The sequence below is a fragment of the Oryzias latipes genome, chromosome 4, assembly GCF_002234675.1.
Source record: "Oryzias latipes chromosome 4, ASM223467v1".
Classification (NCBI taxonomy): domain Eukaryota; kingdom Metazoa; phylum Chordata; class Actinopteri; order Beloniformes; family Adrianichthyidae; genus Oryzias; species Oryzias latipes.
The window spans coordinates 15,788,123-15,806,803 of NC_019862.2; the positions used below are offsets into that span (position 1 = coordinate 15,788,123).

The 18,681-nt window shown below is 36.2% G+C and overlaps 1 protein-coding gene and 1 non-coding gene across 3 annotated transcripts in view; both read left to right on the plus strand.

Annotated features, from left to right (window-relative positions):
* Positions 1 to 1,527: 1,527 nt before the first annotated feature.
* mir101a (microRNA 101a) lies at positions 1,528 to 1,635 on the plus strand. Its single transcript, NR_107088.1, has one exon. It is a non-coding gene; the product is annotated as a microRNA 101a (primary transcript).
* A 3,981-nt stretch (positions 1,636 to 5,616) lies between these two features.
* jak1 (Janus kinase 1) overlaps positions 5,617 to 18,681 on the plus strand; it is a 30,211-nt gene continuing 17,146 nt past the window's right edge. The window contains exons 1-10 of one of the 2 annotated variants that reach the window (XM_004068019.4): positions 5,617 to 5,874; positions 9,843 to 10,048; positions 10,966 to 11,089; positions 13,033 to 13,183; positions 14,193 to 14,356; positions 14,451 to 14,716; positions 15,224 to 15,339; positions 15,554 to 15,736; positions 16,125 to 16,282; positions 17,014 to 17,128. In XM_004068019.4, coding sequence (XP_004068067.1) covers positions 9,850 to 10,048; positions 10,966 to 11,089; positions 13,033 to 13,183; positions 14,193 to 14,356; positions 14,451 to 14,716; positions 15,224 to 15,339; positions 15,554 to 15,736; positions 16,125 to 16,282; positions 17,014 to 17,128 — 1,476 coding nt within the window. In that variant the 5' untranslated portion in view covers positions 5,617 to 5,874; positions 9,843 to 9,849. Of the gene's footprint in view, positions 5,875 to 9,842; positions 10,049 to 10,965; positions 11,090 to 13,032; positions 13,184 to 14,192; positions 14,357 to 14,450; positions 14,717 to 15,223; positions 15,340 to 15,553; positions 15,737 to 16,124; positions 16,283 to 17,013; positions 17,129 to 18,681 lie in introns of those variants that run through there. The other variant, XM_020702459.2, reaches the window with a different exon arrangement.

The window sequence follows — 18,681 nt, forward strand, 5'->3', positions numbered from 1 at the left end:
TGTGTTGATTTTAATGTTACTTAAACGTGCGTTTCCTTTCCTCAGACAGTCAAGTTTAGGATCCCGATATATGTATATATATTTATTTTTTTTCTTGGTCACATGGCTTGGGAGAATTCAATAACAACAAAAAATGGCGACAATCACGTTGCTCTGTGGGGTCTTGCTGCGTCATTAAAAATATTCATGTCAACACGGGAAGCGCAGCGCGGAAATTGCAGGTAAGTTTGCAATGTGTGTGTTCTACTTTTAATGCAGGCGTGCTTAAAAGAGAGAAAAAATCCCTATGGAGTGAAAAGCATGCTGTTTGTTTTTGCCCTGTGGAGTGGAGGGGTGTGTGAGTGCGATGCTGGGCGTTAACGTTTGGCTGCACAGTATTCAACATTTTTGCCCTGTTGTAATGCATATTTAATTGCATCTTAGGAAATATTTGAAACAAATAGTGTTTTTACTTATTTAATTAGCATTAATATGTCTATATTTGTTTTTGTCATTTTATTTTTTGTGGAAAACAGCAACAAGCTGTGGCGCGTCTTTTTCCACTCCTCCCAGTTGTCTCATTCGCTGGCGCAACTATTTCCTAGCTGGCGATGTGGAATTATTATAATTCCCCTGTTATTTACATTATTATTTACGCAACACGGACGCGTTTTCATTTGAGGCTCTTATTAGAGACAAAGGCTGTGCGCGCCCTTGGTCTTTTTATTTATTTCACCTTCACCGTCTTTTTTTCTGCAGAAGTTGCGTGAATGCCCTCGCCTGACACGGGCATTTTGGAGAAGTGCCCTGTTCGGTGGGGTTAATCGAGTTGTTTACATGAAGTGCGGAGGGGCGGACAGAAGAAGACGACGACAACGCGGAGGAGGAGCTGTTACGTCTGCCCGCAACGCCAGCGGTCTGCTGGAGACGCTCCTTGATACGGGAGGGGGGCGGAGCCAGCCGCCAGAATCATAACAAGTCTGACGTCACTCCGCCTTGTGGCTGCTAAGAATAATATAGTTATTTGTCAATAGGGTGGAAATCCTCACACGTCCACAGGCTTCAGTATTAGAAGTCCTTCTTTATTACAGAGATTTAAGCGTATTGTTTATTTTTCAACAACTTTGTCTAAAGTTTGTTCCCTCATTGTTGTACAATTGCAGTTTAAATTATATTGTTGACTAAAGCTATTTTTTGCATGCATAGAATATCTTTTATTCATTTTGTGAATTAGCTCCATTATTAAAAATATGATTTTTAATTAACCCAAATTAGTATATTTCCCCTTTTTAGTTTTTTTTTTCCTTAAGCTTACATGTGTTTAATAGGGTTCAAATCTTACAGTTTTTAAGTTTATTAGGGAAGGAGGAGTTCAGCAACTTATATTAAGCATGTTTGCATTATGTGAAAGAACTACTTAGAAATTCAGAAGATGAATTCAATTCTGGTTGAGGAAGTACTTTGGAGTCACGACAGTGCAAAGAGGAAAAACATGGTTGACAACACGCAACAGGCAAAGTGAATGATTCATGGAGGAAATTCCTGGACTGCTAGATTTGACAGGCTGCCCTGGTTCAGTTATCACAGTGCTGATGCTGTCCCCATAGAAGGTACAGTACTGTGATAACTGAAGGATGGCTGCCAACTTGACACATACACAGGGGTGAGAAGACCAAACAACAGCTGTAAGTATGAAAGCAAAACGTTCGTCACTGATGTGTCTGGATAATAAATGGGTCACGTGATGTAAAAAGTGCATGAGTTTTTATTTTCAAAGGTATTTCAAAAAAATATGATTAAATAACAGAAACTAATAATCTCTAACCTTGGTTTTACTCTGTACGTTATATTAATTTAGACCTATTTAAGCATCTAATTGTATTTTTGAGAAAAAAGAAGAACGTAGAAACTCCACACAGAAAAGACCCACGGGGACTTTTTACTCAACGGTGATAACTCATAAAACACATGTAAGCATTAGAAATAAAAGTTTAAAGTTTTATACAACAAGCCAAAGGGTACAGCACAAAAGCCCAGACTAAAGTTGAATAACAGCTAGGGTTATCTCTCCTTTCGTCGCCAACTTGAACTTAAAAAAATGAGTTTTATGTGGACATTTTATAGTAGTAAAAATCTGACACCATTTTTATCATAGCCATAACTAAATTAATTAGAAATAATGATGGATTGGATTTTTCTGCGCTTTTTAAGATGCTCAAAGCACTTACAATATGTCCATTATTAAGTTTGAAAGAGTCCCAAGCTTAACAGAAATTAAAATTTTAAAGATGCCTGTTAGAATTCCAATAGACACAAGCAGTAGCAGGACAGAAGCAGTAAATGCCTTTAGTGGATCAGTCTAGAATATCTGTGCTTCATTGTTACCAGCAGGGGGAGCTGCAGATCTTTTGTTGGGGTTGCTTGTGTTGAAATGAGTTCCTCAGTGGTAAAAGAAAAATAGTTACACAGGTTAATGTGCCAAAGTTCCTGCCTAATATTTTGCAAATAGGTTATTCTATGTTACTTGGAGACACATGTTTATTCTCTTCTACTGTTACTTACTTTATCTAAAATATGAGCTGGTGTCTCTGTTGAGTCATGCAAATTGTACCGCAGGTCAGTGCACCTGTCATTAGTGTGTTTCCCCTGAAGGAACATGGCTGCGGTTATTGTGGAAACTCCCGTTAGGCTTTTAGCTGTTTTGGTTTATCTCTTAGCAAATTAATTGTGCCTTGATTCACAAGCTTTTCTCACTCTTAGTCACGTGAAACCTAGATGCTTTGTAGCAAAGCATAATTTTTTACCATAGAAAACCACCTGTGCACTTCATGACTGGAAAGCATTATTCTGTAAATGACTTTTCACTCACGCTCACCAACTTGAAGAATGCAACACAAGAATGTGACACATTAAGAAGTCACTGATGTCAGCGACCATGGTGTTTTTTTTTTAATCTTAGTTGTTTCCTTCAGAAAGGCTGTGTGAAACTGATGGGATGTGCCATGTGGGAAGTCCCTTTCTCAAAAGAGTCCACCCCTTTGGTTTTTGTAAAGAGCTGAAATATCATGTTCTCTTCCGGTCGGGCGTCTCCTTTAATGTTATTGGGCCTGACCAACTCACCAGCAGGGACGTGACTTGGCAGGTTGCTCTCTGTTGGAGAAGATGGGAAAGTAAAAGAAAAAGCAAGGAAGTCTATACTCTGAGCTTTTTATGAAGCAGCAATTTATTTCTGATGACAGCAGCTCAGAAGGAGGAACAAATAGAAACTTTGCTGAGCTTTTAAAACTTAAGGTGCCAGATTTTACACAAAAATACTTAAAAAAAATAGGAATCCATTATCCATTGAATATACAGTGAAGTTCAACATTATTGCCTCCAGACTTTATTGTCAGCCACGGACCATACACAACTAAAGTTATACTTTTAACATCCAATATTTAGCCAAGCATGATTTATTTAAAAGGCAGATCTTGGTAACATCCATTACAGAATTTAATTCCAGGCATTTCTGACTTGTTTTTATGTTATTGGGAGCCAGGGGGTCTTAAGTCAGCAGCTGCAGACACGGGGCAAGAGGCATCAGACAATTTCCCTTCATTTTTCAACTAGAAGATAAACAACTTTTCTCACACCCACACAACATCAGGACACTAGAACCACCAGGAAATCCACCATAAATTATGGTAAACCTGGTAAACCTGTTAAAGTTACTGGAAAAAGATCATAAGAGTCAGAGAGGCTGTAAACTTTAGGGGAAAAAAACGTTTTATTTTAGGAGATCAAAAAATGTGTTGGCTGTGTTTGTGATTCCTAGACTGCTATCAAGATGAATACATTTTTGTGCCATTACTCTATGGCAAAAACACATATTACACAAATCACTGGCTTTTACAAAAAAGAAAAAAAAATCCTAATCAAGTTTTTTTATGGCATGGATTTAGAACGTGTGTTTTTCTTTGACCATACCATTAAAATTTAAAAAGTATTCAAAATAATTTGAATTTTTGCACGTGATCCATCGTTAAAAAGAATATATTGTTTAACCTGTGACCTGTTTATTCATTTCTTTCGGAAAGAGACATTATCCCTCCCTGACTGGTAAAAACAAGGATTTTTCTTTGTTCTTCTTAAAATATTTGTTTCTTCTGTATCCACGTTTCCCAGTGCTTTTAAAGTACTACTGGAAATCCTAAAGAAAAAAAATACCTTAAACTCAAAGCATTTGACCAAAGACCCCTTTTCAATAGAAAGACAATTATAGCCTTAAATATGAATACTAATTGGTGGTTTTGGTCAAACATGACTTCTTTTATTTTATTTAAATGATATTAACATGGAGGGATTCGTTTTTTTTTGTTTTTTTTTTAAAGACTTAATGACACGTGAGAAATCCCAAAAATAATGACCACAGTGGAAATTTGAGCAAATACAGTTAAAGTATTTCCTTGAAGTTCCCATGTAGATTTTGTCGTTCTTGCACAGCAATGGTAAAACGATTGATCTCCACCCCCCAAATTGCAATAGGACTTTATGAAATGCAATCATCTGGCAAAGAATGGCTGCAAAACGACTGCATGTTCAAGGATAAGGTGTTGACGTGGTGGAGGCTTTAGTGGGCGTCTATACTGATTATAGACCGAGGTGAAAAACCCACACTGAGACTTGCCTATAAGAGTAATGCGCATGCTGTTTCCTCAGGAAGCTGAGATTCTTGATGATGCACATCAGAATGGTTAATGCATTGAGTGGTCTCTCACAACAAGGTATTTTATGGTTAGAAGAGCAGAATATGACCTTTGGTTTACAACTGGCTGCAAACCATACACCTGTGAAGTGCCGCTGAAGTGTTGGATACTGGACAAACCAAAGTGTGCTATTAATAGTCCTTTTACTCAACAATATCCTGGTCAAGCTGTGAAGAGCCTCTGGCAATCTAATTGAAAATATATCTATTAAAAAAAACCGTGTCTAGTATTGTATTCTAAAATACTGGCTTATACACAAAAGGTTATGTTATGTTATTTTTCTATAAAGTTCCTATAAGAGACCTGATCTTTCATAAATACAAATGTAATTTTCCCCTCCTTTTGACATCAAATTTGGCACTAAATTATGTTTTTTTATGTAAATTAAAAAAACAACAAGAATGTCTGATTTTCAACATGAAGTGTAAAAATGCTCTCTTTTTAATTAAAAAAAAATAAGAAATGTCTTTACATTTTGGACTTTTGGGATTAATGAAAAAATAGTTAAATATAGACTCTTGTGATTAAAAAGACATAAAAGCAAGAATTCATATATTTGCAATTACATTTTTACTATAACATGCTGGCTAAATCAGTCATATGTGTTGTAGAGGGTTATTACCCAGTTCACTTGGTTTCATTGAGCTTTGCGTAACAAAACCTATTTTTGACACCATGTTGCACATTATTAAACATTATCAACAACGTTTTGTGATTGTTTGTGTAAGACGGGATGGTGTTTGTGGTTGAGGGTACCCCCCAAAAAGCTCAGTATTTGTCATTTACATTTTAGAATCGTTGAAAGTGTGTTGACTGAAAGGGCCAAATGACGTTGTGAGTCACGGACGCAGCAGCCAATCAGCGACCGAGTTCTTAAGACCTACGCTGATTTCGGGAAAGGGGACGGTACTTGTCAGGAAGCGTTAGCACGACCAGATGAGGGCTAATTCTTCGGTTAGACTTAGCAACATTGAGAAAAAAGCGGGGTCAACCGTCACTTTATTTTCGGATAACTTCCCACTGGATTGTTTCACATCAAGGAAAAGGCGACAAATAGTCGAAAGACGTCGAGAAAGGGAACCAACTCAGTGACTGCGTCTCATGTTCTAAACGAAACGGAAGTTGCCAGCTGTCTGGCGACGCTTGCTAGGTGAGCAAATAATCGTATAAAATGTTTCCATCGAAAGCATATGCACTCCGCTGAGCTATGTCCTTTATTTCTTATCGCTTTATCTGCCTTTTTTTAGTTGCCATTCTAACAAACTCTTTAACTTGCTAAACGGGAGTCCACTCGAGGGGGAAAAAAATCAACCATATCATTGATGTCTTCAGTTCTGACAGACCGACATGTTGGTACTTGTACTGTTGTCTGTATGTAGTTACTGTAAAGGGAACGAGAGGGAAGACCATTAAATAGTCGGTTAATAGTGAGAACGGAAAAGTCGAGGATGGCTTGGAAGGTTTTATGATCATGCATTGAGAATTTTTTATCTATGCTCTAGTGCCACCATAACTTACGTCACACCTAAGTAAAAAGAAAAATAATTTTTTTTTGTTGTCGATCTTGCTCTAACTGATTTAAATTTACCGTAGTGCATTTCAAGTAGCTAATAGTGTTTAATGTGGTATTTAGATGGAATGTAGTCAAGAATTTTTCACAACTACCCATAACATCCCCCTCCCTTAAAAAAACGTAATCCATAAAGTTTTAGTCTGTTCTTTCGCAATAATTGTTCAGAAATTAATGCGTAATTAATTACTTCGTTATAGACCCCGTACAATAAAAACAATGTTTTTAACATGGCCTTGCGCCATTTTTCTAATACACAATTTAATGTAATATTTCGTTTCTTAATGTTTATTTACTTTAGATCCATTTACATCTTTGTTTCCCTCATCTGAGTTGACATCTAGCTCAAAACTGTACAAGTGGATGGCTAAAGCTCGCCATTTTTGTTGCACCGGTAAAGTTAGCGGTGGGGGGAGAGTGTAAACAAATGTATGATGGGAAGTCGGGGAAGGCTTACTCTGTACCAACACTCCCACCCACGACTTAGATGACAGATTTCTAACGAAGTACTGCTGCTCTGCAGAAACTATGTCTTATAAAACAACAAGGTTTTTTTTTTTTGACGTTGTCTAAAAAAGGCATAATTATAGATAAAAGACTACTGGGAACGATTTTTACAAAAGATAATTGGAATGGGACTTAAAGACACAAACCATTTAAAACATATTCTATTCATTGCCATTCTTTTCTTTCTTTCTTTTCAAGATAACTTGTAAAAATCTAAATCAACAATTCATTGTATATTTTTTAACTTAAGCCACTTTGTGATGTCATCTTGCTTAGTTTGTTCTAGTGTGTATGCACTTAAAAGCAATAATAAATTTTTTGTCTTTCTAAATTTAACTTATTGTAGTAGGAAGAGAAACTTATCTCTATTCTTTGGCATTTACAATGCTTATAACATTAATACACACATAAAACGGTATTATCGATTCATCTTTTAATGTGATAACTTGGTTGCCCTTCACAATAATGTCTCAACAGTGCATGTTCTTATCATGTAGTTTATTTTCTTTGTGGTGGTTTCACAGCCTTCACTAATTTTGATGACATCTGATGGAAACTCAAAAAACATTTACCAGTTTAATGTCATTACTTACAATGATGAGCATAGATTATTATTTTTATGGTTAATGGTATTAAAGCCGGTGTTCTGCTCTAGAACTGTTTTGTTTAGTCCTGTTCTTTTTTACTACCTTGTTTTTTGCTTTTAACCAAGTCCTGATTAAGACATTGTAGATACTAATTTCTCAAATTGGTCGGTTAAATAATAAAAAATAGACAGTGTATGGTCTTTTGGTCTTTTACATGTGTAATTCAAAGCCTTTACTAAGCTTTTCTGGTTTAAAAAAAGCTGTTGGTTGGACATAAAAACACGTTTCTCTTTGGTAGTCTACGTTTGATAAGTTCACATTCCATAACAGATTTGCATTAAGAGGTTTTAAAGCCATGCTTCCAAACAAAATAACCTTCAGGTCATATAAACAGTTGACATAAGCATTCAGTCAAATATTTACACAATGAAGGGTCTACCAGAGTTTTTACAAATGTGTACATTTGAACATTACTGTCCCTGAGTCTAAAATGTGCACAAACATAAGTACATTTCAACATTAAATTATTTTGATTTCAACTGTCTCAACAGTAGTAAATCAAGTGCAATAGATTTATTTTAGTCAGATATTGGTTTTGACTTCATAAAATCACAGTGGGTCTTTTATTGGCTTACTCTGATCAGTTGATTGATGGGTTTAGTCTCAACAAAAACCATATGTTTTACTGTTGAACCAGAAGTAATAAAAGCACCAAAGCTGAATGAAAGCTAGAATTAAGTGGGCTTTTGTTCTGCCTGTTGTGTAAACCTCAAAGCTATACAGAAATTTGTTTTCAAACACTAGAAGTGAAAGTAAAAAGAAAAAACAACCTAAAGACTAAAAGTCTCATGGGGTTTCCCGTTAGTATAAAAATACCTCTGTTTGATGTCCTCCATCAATGGGTGAATGCTAGGGCTGCACGATACAAGGAAAGCTTGCGATATTAGTGATCTTTATTTCGATGACAATAAAACTATATAGCAAAGCAACCAAAAACATAATTTCCTTTTAACTGCAACAGTTTAAATAAGTGTCAAAATAACTTAAATTATATTCCAACATTGGCAACAACTTCTGGACATATTTCCACCTACACAACCTAGACATTAAAGCCATTGAGATCTTTTTGGTCTTTTGCATGTCCACTTGGGTCTGAAGCATAACAGGTAGGTTGGTGTGAGCTACTTGGGTGTCTGAAACTAATAGAGCTGTAATAACAGCAAGTTTACTGAATCTTCTGAGTCTGAACCTGTTCCACATGTCTTTTGACTATGGGGCATTTAATATGTGGTTTAGGACTCAACTAATGTAAACAATGAAACAAATTGTCTTGTAGATTTCCTTCTGTCTTGTTTTGATAAGCTGTCACATGGTACGCATTTAGAGCAGGGATATTTCGTGAGGAATTGGAGGTTAGCTTTATTAAATATGTTTACAAAATTTACTTAAGTATAAAACTTAACATAGTAGTTACTCATAGTCGTAGTCACTCATGATAGGGCTACACATGAATCCAAAGCTCATCATATTTGTACAGACAAAAAATGGTGATCACAGTCTCAATATATAAAAAAAGAAAAAGCATCATAAAATCTTTTCAAAGATTGCAATCCATGCAACGGTATTAACCATTTGTTGGACATAATGTGTTGTTTTTTCACTGTATCTGACAACAGACAGCTGCTGACATCATCAGAAATAACACATTCCATCCTATGGATCATGAACTTTTTGGGATGTTATTTGCTTTTTTTAGCTGCTTATTGTCCAAGACAGTATTATGAACAAATCATTCTTATAAGTTTATTATGTAGGGGAGGGGACGAGCCCAAAAATTCATCTCATGCCATGTATCATGCATAAGGCTTTTTCATCTTGAGAAAAAGTTATAGGTCAGTGGTCATAGGAATACATAGAAAAGGTTTATGTTTGTTGTGTTTGTTTTCTTTCTTACATGGTGTGGCTTTAAGAATAAATAGGTATTTAAAAAATATTTTGGACATAAATTTGAAAAAAGTTTACTGGAGTCGTATAAGACCATGAAAAACGACAAGATAACATTTTTATTTAGGTTTTATTGATATTAAAAAAACAAACAAACAACTGTTTTCTGATTAATAGGTTTATATTACATTTCTATTTCCACATATTGAGGATTACATCTTAGACATTCCTGATTCTTTGCACATTAGCACTCGGATCAATCAGATCTAATATTTTTTAGTGTTTTATTAGGAAAGTATATGTGTATATAAAACACTAAAATAAAAAACATCTAACAGTGTGTTGATATTTAACAAATACATCCAATTTTTTGCACTTTTTCGTTTAGGTTTTCATGAGTCTTGTGATTAAATGCTATGGTAATACTGCATAGAGAAAAAATGTGATGTTGTGATGTTTGCTGTTTTATATTGTTTTATATGCCGGTATATGTTTTACTTTATCTTCCAGGAGCTTAATGTCAACAACAGGTGTTATGGAGTTGAGCAGGCAACTCTGTTTAAAAATGAGGAAAAATAAGGGGGTCCGAAGCTCGACCCCTCCTGCCTCCATTCCAGGCTTGGAAATTCAGTTTTACTCTCATGGGCCCAAGCTGCAGTACTCCCCAGGATGCTACATCGCTGAGGATATATGTATGGCAGCAGCTAAGCATTGCTGTAAGTAAATAACATGCAAACAAAAGTTTAAACAATATTTTTTTAAATCTAATTCTTGGTTTTATCATCAGGATTAAAAAAAAATCAAAAACTGTAACTGAATTTTCTAATTTTGTTTTAATTTTTGAAATTGTTTTTAGGATGTTTTTAAATACTACTGTGAAAAGATTTTCAACACTCTTTGGTTTTTGCTCAGAACCTTATGACTTTGATACATTAATGGTCTATCAATTTGCATTTAACTGATCAAATCAAATGAAGTCTTTTACTTAACAAAAGGTTAGACCTTTACTTTCCTTAGACTTAATGGGTATGATCTCTTGTTGTGAGATTGCCGTGCCAGTTTAATCGATCTGACTCTGCAAGCTTGAACCTGAATAGCCATGTTTGATATCTTTAGTGTTCAAATAGTTAGATCCACATTTCGATTAGTCTTTTTCAAAAATATTCTTTTTTTTTGGGGGGGGGGCTTGTATAATTATGCATCATTGTGTTAGTCATTGAAAGGAAAATAAAATGCATTAGATCCCAAAATGCTCTTATCGGATCAATATTTCCCTCTTTGTGGTGTACGAATAGTACATAGTTTTCTATTGCAAAGTGAAGTCATTAACAGTTCAATAGGAATACTTCTCTTGTTTTTTCTTTTTCTCCCCCAACCATTAGCGTTATAAACTATGTTTAATTTAAGTTTTGACCTTTTTTCTGTTTTTTATTGAAACATGTCTTTCACATTAAGAGTCTGTACATCCGGAAGTTAGTTGTTCCTGAATGTAAAAAATCCGCTGCATTGTAGAATGAAACTACCGTAATGTTGACCTATTAATCTTTTTCAGAAACTGCTTTATTCCTTAAGTTGTTAAACTTTCAGCACACTTTTTAAATATTAAACATTTTCCCTTTTTTCTTTGGCTCAGCAATCACTCCTTTGTGCCACAATTTGTTTGCCCTGTACGATGAAACAACTGGTGTTTGGTACCCGCCCAGCTACGAGTTCAAGGTCACAGATGAAACCAATCTCAAGTTACACTATCGTATGAGGTAAGAATGATGTCACAGCTGAAACAACAATTCTGTTCAGTTTGTGTTCCAATCTTCAAAGCTGATTTTTGATTCACTGGGAAATATGCAGATATAGTATGTGACAGTTTAAGCCTTTAAACCAGTGTTTGATTTTTCTGTTGAACGCCTGTCTACCGACCCACGCTTCACTGCTAGATCTCCAGTTTCTCCAACAGAAATATACAAATTAATTTGATTATATAAATAAAAACACTTTGTTTTAAAAATAATTTTACATTCACTTATTGTTGAGAGAGCATGGCTCTTCATATTGCTTTTCATATGCCTTTCTCTTCAGGTGCACAGGTGCACCGTTGGATGTTTGCAAAAGGAATGACGGATTTATTTTCATCCATATTTTAAAAGTCTGGAACATGAGAAAATCAATTATGTTATTATCCTGCTCTGGGGATGTAATCACAAGATTATACTTTGTAATACAATAAACAAGATGGGTGTTTTTTTTTACATGTTAACGAGTCAAATGTCTTTGTAGCCACACAGAGCCAAAGCCAACAGCAGGAAGGATGTGGAGAGCATCCTATTCTAGTGGTTTGAACTTGCTCATTTGTGCCAGTGTATCAGTGCTCAAACAGGCATGACAGTATATAACAAATCAATAGTTTTTATCTTATGCTAGAATTCACAACTTAATCCTTTTAGAAAAAACGTATTTTTTAGTGAAAATCCTTGACTGCACATGAGAACTGGACCAAGTGAGTGAGATGTCACCCATAATTATGGCTTTGTCTGGCTCCAGCAAAATAATGTCAATTCAGATGCCATTTATTTTGCTATGTAAGTTTTCCTCATATCCTGCAGTCCTACCCCCTGCCACTTGAAAGTGGGCTCTAGAAAATATGTCAAACGTTTCGAACGTTCGGCGTGGGCAGCCAGCAGGCACCACATACTTTTATGGAGGTATCTGATTAGTCACTTGAATAATTTTCTCATCTAATTTTTTGATGATTGGCTCAAAGTAAAGGCATGGCAAAGTTTGAAGTGTTTTTTACAGTGCCCCAGCTTTTTTTTACCTTTATTTTTGCACCATGTCTCATTCTCATGTTGAGGATGATGTTCCCATCAAAAGATGATATTGTGCAAGCAGCGTTTGTGCAAGGAAGAAACCTTTCATTGTGGTGTCGGTCACACTTCCTCTTTCTCAGTGCTCTGCTTAAAGAAAACTATCTGTGCATGGAGCCAAAATAGGGCACGCAGTGTCTGTGCGTTTGAGCATGTTGTTGCAAATTGTCACTGTGGGCCAAACAGGTACTACTTTTCAGAAGGTCAGGTCCTAACACTAACATGGTCTGTTGCTTGGACAACTGGTAAAGAAGGATTTATAGAAAAGGAAGCATTATTACGCATTTTAAGTTAGACTAAGAATTCCCATTGGCTTCAGCTGAAAAAGCCATTCATTCAGTTATACAATACTCTAAAGATGTAGCAAGATGTATTCCTCCAACCTTCTTATAGTTTGAAGAGAAACCAAAATGGTCAAAACTTACAAACAAATAAATGTTGATGTTGTCAGTTATAGCTTTCAGTTTCATGTATAAGTGTAAGTGAATGTTTCAGAATAATAAAAAAAAAAGTTAGGGTCATTAGGAGTTCTCAGTTTTAGTAATTGCTTATGATACAGGAAGCAATCAAATATCCAGCTCATACTTGCAAGTGCAGATAAAGCCTCCATGCATCCTAAGCAGAGTTAACACTTTATCTTTTACCTTTATGGCTTCCTAAACGTAGTTTTGTGTATTATTCAGCAGGAGTTCTCTATGTATTATCATTGTTTTAGAATTTTACCATCTAAATGAGACATCAATGTTTAAAAACTAATTGAGTCATATATTTATTAGTAAACTTGCAGTATATTTCTTTTCCTCATTTATATTCATTTTTATGTTTTGTCTCTTTATAAGGTTTTATTTCAGGAACTGGCATGGCACCGCTGAAGGAGAGTCGCCAGTTTGGAGGCACTGCATCAGTAAACTCAGAGGGCAGGGCAATCAGAAAACCCCAGAGGGAACACCTCTTTTTGATGGTGGTTCTTTGGATTACCTGTTTGAACAGGTCTGTGATGGCCAGAAGACATCAACTGTTCACTGTGACTTTTTTTCAGTTGACATTGTTTTTTATTTTTACATTGACTTTAAAAAAACCTCTTTCTTTGGCATTGCGTAAAGCTTCAATGGGTTTGGGTTTTTATGGTTGGAAAAAAGTTCTGCTTGACTGGAATGCATCTAGCATTAGAGGAGTTGCTCCTAGCTTAATGAGCTGTAAAATTCCAGTGTAACTTGAAGTGGTTGTTCTGCCAAGTTTGAGATGAAGGAATTTAAAAAAGACTTCCCGGTAGCTGAGTGTAGATCATCAATTCCACAGATTTTGTGCATTCACGTATTTAAACCTTTGACAGTATTTGCATCCTAATTGGCTGGCTGAAATAAATAAATCTATTTATTATTGGAAGGTGTGATGGTGAGAAAAATTGTCTTTTTCTTTTACACCTTTATATAATAATAATATTTGCTCTGCCAAAAGCTGCAGATGAACTGGAAAAAAAAGTTTGACTGTTAAAGGAAAGAATTGTTTTTAACAGCGTGGTAGTTCTAATTATTAATAAATCCACCGTCAGAGTTGTAGTATCATAGGACGAGGGTAATCATTATTATTAATTTAATTATGTCATTTGTTGGCCTCAAACAGCAGAAAAGAGAAAATATGAATATCTAAATTTAATAAGGTTTCTTCAAGTTTCTTTTAACGTCCTATAGATCGTAGTCAGGGGTCTTTCAAGGACATTTTGTAAATATTGAAATACAGTAGAACTTTGAAGTTTAAAAGATAGTACAAATAAAATGTTTTAGGTTAGTGAAAGGGCTATCACTGTTCAATCTTCAAAGAAGAAGAAGTGTTTATTTTTTATAAATTAAAAAAGAAATGCTTTTTTAATATTAACATTTCTAAGTTGTGTTTTATTAAATTACTTTAATTTATTGTTTTTTTACACATTGTTTTTGCTATGTAAATGTGCTTTGGATTGATTTTAAAAAGCTAAATGCATACATTTTGTGTTGTAAAGGCTAAGCATGACTTTAAGATGGGAATGGTTCCACTGAGAAACGTCCAGTCAGAGACAGAGCAGCATGAAATCGAAAACGAGTGCTTAGGGATGGCTGTGCTCGCCATCACTCACAACGCCTTGGCCACAAATACGCCTATGTCCACCATATATCGTGATTACAGGTATGCCTTGCTCAAAATCTCCTGAAAATATTCATCAAGTCAAACATGCTTTAAAACATATGCATAACTGTCTTTTTTTCTGTATCTCCACCAGTTACAAAGACTTCATCCCAGAATCCCTGAACCGCAACATTAAACAGCGCAACATTTTGACTCGCGTCCGGATCAACAACGTGTTCAAGAAATTCCTCTGTGACTTCAACAATGGGACAGTTCAGGAGAGCAACATTACAACCTATGACCTGAAGATCAAGTACCTGGCTACGCTGGAGGGTTTGACCAGTGGCCTTGGCAGTGAGCTCATTGAGCCCACCACGCTCAGTGTGGTGCAGGAGGAAGAGCCCTGCAACGGTTACTATGGTAAGAATCAAAAAGCAACTCAGAGACAGACAAAAAAGAAAAACACACCAGATTTTCTTATGTCAAAGTTTTTGCAATATTTATCCCAGCGTTTTATTTTATTGGCTGCTTTTTTCCCCCACGTGTCTAAAAATAGAAGCACACCTGCTTTGGGTAACACACACATATGCCTAAAACATTCAAAGTGTTTGTTCAGTTACTGAAAGGTCAATGCGAATTAAACATGACCTTTACATTTCATTTGAATTGTCTCACTAGGGAACAGATGCAAAATCTAAAATGAAAGAAACAGGTTGTGCGCGTGTCATGTGATCCAAACCATCGCACACTAAACCAGACCACAGATCAAAATGTTATGCTCCTATACCAAATTAGTTTTGTTTGTGAAGCACACACTTGTGTTAGAAAGAGAAACAAACAAAATAAGCTAAATCATTTGACAAAAAAATGTATAAGTAAAATATGAGCTAATATTGGAGAATTTATGACTTTAACTTCTGCTTCTAGGGTACTCTAATCCGAGTCAGGGGCAGACTCAGAGTCAGAATATCCAGGAAAGCTGTGACATGCAAGTTCTTGTTACTGGCATTACTGGCATTTCTTGGAGGAAGAAACCAATTATAGTGAGTATAAATTAAGAAGACTTATGGCTTCTGTAGTTTCATGATATCAACTGATAAATAAGAATTGTTTCACTTTTGAATGTCATTACTGCTAATATTTGCCTTGTGCTTTTTTGGGAGTTCATCAACCTGTCTTTGAGTAAATGCAGCAGTTTACTTGTTACACTGAGCAAACAAAGTTAAATGTCAGGACTAACAGTTCACTTTAAAACAGGAGTCGACAATGTCCAAAGAGAATAAAAAGACAAAGAAGAACAAGCAAGACGGCAAACAGAAAAACGACAAGAAGACCAAAGCAAGCGAGGGCTGGGTGGTATTCTGTGACTTCTACGAGATCACACATACAGTCATCAAAGAGAAAACAGTCACCATCAAAAGCCAGGACAACAAGAAGATGGTGAGGCTCAATCACAGAGTATGAAAAAGAAACCCCAATAAAGGAATCACTTCTTTAATGCCAAAATATATGTTAAAGTTTCTTCAATAAGCCGATGAGATTTTCGTCTTTACAATTTACCCAATTATTATACCTTTTGTGGTGAAAACATAATAACTACAAATGTATGTTGTGCAAAAGCTCTACGAATTTGATATTCCAACAAATTATTACTAAAATATGAGTACATATATTGGTATATTTAAAGAAATTCTGCCCCAAATAAGTGTACCTCCAATAACACCATGACACAGTAAAACAGAAAAAAACTACCTGAATGCGTACCTTTCTCTTGTAAAAATACTTTTGCTCCTGCCCTGTCTTTACGTGATGACTCTGATGAATTCAGGTGGTACAATTGGCTTCCAGCCCAGAAGCGCTGTCCTTTGCGGCCCTTGTGGATGGGTACTTCAGGCTCACTGTAGATGCCCATCACTACCTGTGCAAGGAAGTTGCTCCAGCATCTGTGGTGAACAATATTAGGGATGGCTGCCATGGTCCTATTTGGTTAGTATCCACTACATTTTGATTTTTACTTTTTACTCAAATACATTTTTAAGGAACCTGTTTTAGGCAATTTCTTGCATTATTTTTTCTCTATGCAAAAAAGACTCACAACTTCTAAGTTAGGGTTGGTATGGTGACTCAATAAAGATGGACATTTGCTTGTTATTTTAACCATGTATCAACAAAATAAAAGCAACCTAATACAAACAAAGGTAGAGTACCATTTCTCGATGCACAAACTCTCTTTGTGCAAACAACAATTGGGTGTGGCAATGATTGCTGGCACTTTTAACTGTTCCAAAACAACATTGTTCTTTGACACTACAACTGAGTGAATTTCCTAATCAACAAACCAGTTTGTGGGGAATATCGGTAGATTCTCAACATAACTGTAGTAAAACCGGAACTATCAAGTCTGAAAGACTGATGGTGACTTTTTCCAGGTCTGCCATCTTGTTAAACAGCTGAATGTGTTGCTCCTCCTTCTGTAAACACCAGCCTCACACATCACTTTGCCAGTTTCTCCTGTTATTGTGCCAGGATTCACCTCTCCTGCTGCAGCTGAACAGAGAGCACACACTCCTCCTCCACAAAACCTGTTTGGTCACAAATAAATAAGAAAAAATGAACAACATATAAGAAAGATACTTACAGTAAAATCTAAACAAAGGGGTTTTACAACACTTAGTCTATTTGCAATTATTAGAAAATAACTTTTGTTCCTTCTCCAGTACGGAGTACGCTATCCAAAGGCTGCGTCAGGAGGGCAATGAAGACGGGTCCTACGTGCTCCGCTGGAGTTGCACCAACTTTGAGTTCATTATCATAACCGTCGTCTGTAATGAGGTTGGTTTCTTTCTTTTTTTTCCTTTTGTAGAAAAAGTATTCTGTGGAATTTTTTAAAAATCAAATAGTCTTTTTCATAAAACAGCAGATAGCATTCCTGAAAACAAGTGATTAAACCATTAAACCAGAGTGGTTGTTTTTTTACTTTTTAAGTTTGTAATAAAAAGGAAAAAAAATGTTGCTAATTTTCTACTGTAACTAGCATGGTGGAAGTTAGGAAACTGTGACATAAATGTGGCCTAAATCTTATACTAACAAAAAAATAGCACAACAGAGGTCTGTCTTCTGAAAGTCAATTCACATGGCTGTCTTAGTGGAGGATTGTTACTCTCCTTGTCTGCGAGTTTAAACATAAGACCATATGGACCAAAATAACCAGTGAGAACCTTCGTGGTTGAAACGTGATGCATAAGACGTGCGGCGGAAAAACATACATTTCTTTCACAGCAACAATGACAGACAACAAAGGCTGTATGTATGTTTATGATTGTGGTCAAACACAGAGTTGTGGGTTGTCTGCACCATGATGATACGAGCACTTTCTGATATCTGTGAGATAAGTTTGTCACAGAAATGCCGACAGCAGCAAAGCTGAGAGGTGAGTAGAACTGAGGCACAGAAACACTACTACCAATTTGTTTTGGGTCTACACTCATACGTGCAGCGGAAAAACAAGTGCTGAGGAGCTTGGAAAGGCAGCTTTAGACTACATTATGGGTGTATCCTGCAAATATTATTGATAATAATTGTCAGTAAAGTCTGAACATGCAGAACAACTTGTTGTGGACGTGCAATAGTCGTATAGTATACCACTGTCACAAAGGGGTTGGGAACCTTTTTGGCCGAGAGAGCCATGAACACCACATATTTTTAAATGTAATTTCGTGAGAGGCATACAATATGTTGAAAACTAAAAATACAAGTGAATGTGTGCATTTTATGTAATTTCAACACTTTTAAAGTACAATAAGTCTGTGGATTCTTTTTAATAACATTGTTATTGTAGTGGACTGAGTTGGACTGAGTGGCTGTTGGGTCGCGTTCCAAGTTTCAGAGTTCATTGAACGCATCAAGCAGAGAGGCTGGTTGGCCCTCAGTTGTGTCGCTCAGCCTGTTGTTGGGGAGTTTGGACCAATGGGGTTCAGCTATGGGCCGAATAAGGGAAATAGGAGGGCTGGTGCGGGAGCGAGGAAATACTCTGGGCCGGAGAGATTCAGGAGTTGCTGAATAAGTTGTACGGCGTTGGTTACGGCCTGCAGTAACCAGAACAAAGAACCTTAAAAGAGGTCAAGTCTCCGTGCCTCAGTGTGGGAAAGGGACGCTACATTATGCTGTTGCTAATAAATGATGAGTATTTCTTACCATTAATGCAACTTCTGGTGCTGCATGGTGGTTTTGCTGATGGTCTAGTCTGGTTGATACATGGTGAGTTTTAGCTTCATGCAGGCGTTGAGACTTCCATCCGTTGAACGTGATCTTAATGTGAGAATGTGATGTGAGAAATGCATACGTGGAGCCAAACATTAGTACAGCAATACTCACACTGCAGTGTG